The sequence below is a fragment of the Vicia villosa genome, linkage group LG4 (genome assembly GCF_029867415.1).
Source record: "Vicia villosa cultivar HV-30 ecotype Madison, WI linkage group LG4, Vvil1.0, whole genome shotgun sequence".
NCBI lineage: Eukaryota > Viridiplantae > Streptophyta > Magnoliopsida > Fabales > Fabaceae > Vicia > Vicia villosa.
Genome location: NC_081183.1, coordinates 89962941 through 89966413, shown reverse-complemented (window position 1 = coordinate 89966413; position 3473 = coordinate 89962941). Strand labels below are relative to the sequence as shown.

General features: G+C 33.2%; 1 protein-coding gene across 1 annotated transcript; it reads left to right on the top strand.

Annotated features, from left to right (window-relative positions):
- Nucleotides 1–1034: 1034 nt before the first annotated feature.
- LOC131599326 (auxin-responsive protein SAUR72-like) lies at nt 1035–3422 on the top strand. The gene is made up of 3 exons (XM_058871727.1): nt 1035–1201; nt 2265–2805; nt 3084–3422. Exons 2-3 carry the CDS (start codon nt 2346–2348, stop codon nt 3251–3253), a joined length of 630 nt encoding a protein of 209 aa, XP_058727710.1. The 5' UTR covers nt 1035–1201; nt 2265–2345; the 3' UTR covers nt 3254–3422.
- Nucleotides 3423–3473: the final 51 nt, after the last annotated feature.

Genomic DNA, 3473 nt, shown 5'->3' with positions numbered 1-3473 from the left:
ATAATATTAATAGTTGCGAAGTGTTTTCAGTGAATAAAAGATGCGACGTTGTTGCTGTTGAGGAATTATGATTCCATTGTTCAATTGATTAATTGAATTGCAAAATATTGTTATAAGTTCATCCAGGTTCTAAGTGTTATGTATCTGCATGATTATGATTAATGTATGTTGCTTATGCGAAGTAAATGTGACATCCCTTGTATGATTAAATTTTTCGCACTCTGATTTTATTAATATTCGATGGATAGATTTAGGGTGTTACAATCAAAATGTTGAATTTTGTAAATGGGGATCAAAAGTTTAGAAAAATTAAACTAAAGGGGTCAAAAGTGCATTTAAGTCAAATTATTATGACATAAAAATTATGTTAAATTCCTAAAAGATGAAAATGAAATAATCATAGACGAAATGAATCACCTTAGAAAACCCACAGTAAAAATAGATAATTGCCAAATTTATGATTCCTTAAAATTGTTGCTTCTTTTTTATTTTTCCATAAATATTTGTCAAAAATATGATTTTAAGAAAAGAGAGGTCAAAATTCCCTTCGTTTTATGAATTTTATTAAGATTCACTTCCTGTTAAATACAAAGTAAGATTCACTTCCTCTTAATAATAATAACAATAAATTTTCTTTAATAAAACTTAGTATTGGTTATAGGTAAGAAGAGTTTACCAAAATTAATAAACTCTACGTCCTTACATGCAAAGCTGTAGCCATTCAAACCGAACGACCACGCAACCTCCTCAACAGTCCTTTTTTTTTTTTTTTCATTAGTTTTTTCAAACATATTCCTCCCACTCTGTATGTACAACTAATTTTATTACATATTTCCTTAATTTTCTAAATTTTATTGTCTCTACAAAATCGAAACGACACCGTTTCTAATTCTAAGGACCCCGATAAGGACGCTGTAGCGAGTGGTTTTGTCATGTGTGAAACAAGAAAGCGTTAAAACAAAACAGAGAATGCAACAGAAAAACAAAAGTCCTATTTTGTAGCCGATTTTTTTGCGTATAAAGTTCAAACACAAACTTCGTTTTTCGGTTTTGGATTCCAAAAACAGCTTTAAACAAACCGCATTTTTGTTTTGTTTTGGTTATTTCTCTGATCTTTCTCTCTCACGAGAGCTCGCTTGCTCTGGTTTTACTTCCGAAGAAGTTTCATGGCCGTTTTTCAACCGTTTCATGGCTCATGCAGGTGTGTTCCAAATATTTTTGTATGCATTTTGAATTTGAATTGTTTTTCTTATGAACATTGCAAATTTTGTTGCGTTGGAAATGGAAATGGAATTGTGAAAAATTGTAGTTAAATAAATGGAAATTTCCATGAAGTGACCTCGAAATTCATGATGTTATTACAACCTTGATTACATTAATTAATTTTTTGGCATGAGGATCTGTGTGAATCTGATTGTTCAATTCAAGGTTTATGAAATTGTGAGATTAGTTTAAAAATTCAGACAATGTAGGCTTTAATGCTTGCAGAGATGTCAAGAGTAGTGTCTATTAGGTATTTGTTGAAATGAAATTATTAATTCGGTTCTTTCCCCATCATTTGGATAATTCCATAGAATTTTCCGTCTGTCCGCAAACGGCAAATCCTCACTCAAATGTTGATAATGTTAGATTGGACGTCATCACGAGGGTTCGATCACTGTATCTCCCAGTCGCGTAAAGACTTTTGCGATTTCGTGCAGTATAAGTGTTGCAACATTGATCACGGTCGTCGTGGTGTGAATTAACTATAATTTGTTCTTTAACATAAAAAACGGTGATAACGGTATCAATGTCGGCATCTACTGATACCGTTTTGTTGTGACAGTTTTTGCAATCGCGGACCGTTTTTTATAAGCATACTCCCCCTTAAATATTCTAATACAAATTACAGACACGGTTAGAAACCTCAATGCGATACTCATCTCATGATCATTTCACCTTTGATAACATAAGGCCTAAGATTATGTTGTCATAGGCCTAAGATAGATTTGCTTGCAGTAAGGCCATTTGTCTGTCGTTTGAATAATTAACACCTATCCATATGAACTTATATTCATACATTTGGATGAATTAGTAAATTGGATTTCTTTTTGAAGCTTTTTATATTTTTTCGGATTGTGAATATATTCATGATTGAACTCTATTTCATTACCCATTTCCTCTTGCAGCGTAGTACTCTATTTTTTCATTATTGAAACACCTCTGTTGAAGATTTGTTTCATTTCTTACATGCACATTATAACTGAGAATAAACTTACATGCAGTGACTGTTTAGTCTAGAATCTGTTCCACTGAACTTGGTGTTGGGAGGGATACATTTGACTGTTGTGGTAAAAACTTCTGCAATGGAGTACGGTGGAGGCTCGAAAATAACCGGGATTAGGCAGATTGTGAGACTAAGAGAAATAATTCATAAATGGCAAAGTGTCACAATAGGCGCAAGAACTTCCCGCCTAAAAATTGAAGAATCTCAGGGTAGCAGCAAATCTCCAATAATCAACAAAAGAATAACAAATCTCATAAGTTGTGACTCTGATGACGAAAGCTGCAAAACTCCAGAACCACCACCTGATGTGCCAAAAGGTTACTTGGCGGTCTATGTTGGACCCGAGCTTCGACGGTTCATTATTCCAACTAGCTACCTTAGCCACCCTCTATTCAAACTGTTGCTTGAAAAGGCTGCTGAGGAATTCGGATTTGATCAGAGCGGCGGGCTCACCATACCGTGCGAGATTGAGACCTTTAAATATCTACTCAAATGCATTGAGGCCCAGGAGAAAGAAGAACAACATGATGACAGCTTGTGTAAGTTATTTGCATCACTTGCTCTATCTTAAGATATGTAATTTTTATTATAACCAATTTATCATTGCGAAGAAAATCAAAATGAAAATCATAATCAATATCATCCAGTAACATAACATTACTGTTCTGTCATACGCTATTTAGTACAAAGTATTGCCAAATAGAGACTATTGTGACAATTCGAACAAATCGCTATTTTCTGAATAAAAATATTTTTCTTTGAGATGTTTCGGTTTTTTTACTGATTCACTAACATTCAACTCATAATGAAACCACAGCTGGAAACTCAGAAACAGAAACAGAAACAGAAAGAAACCTTGGAAGAGTAATTGTAGTTATTATTATGATCTCTGTTGAGGTTCACATTCATAGGATGTTTTCAGGTGTAAAAGTGGTTCTCTCTGCTTCCATTTTTTTATTTTATTATAGTTTCTTATGTGAAGAATGATAGAATATCATAGTTAGAACAAAAATTCAAGTTCCTTGGCAATAATTTGCTGGTGGAGAGGTTATTGGAGATTCATGTATAAGATTTGCATCCTTTGTTTCTTACAGTCACTCACATGCTTTTATAGCTAAAAACATTATTTATATGAAGAGCTTTGAATTTTGGACTAGTTATTCTCTCCATTTAGGATATGTGAAACTGATTTATTTATTTGTATGTG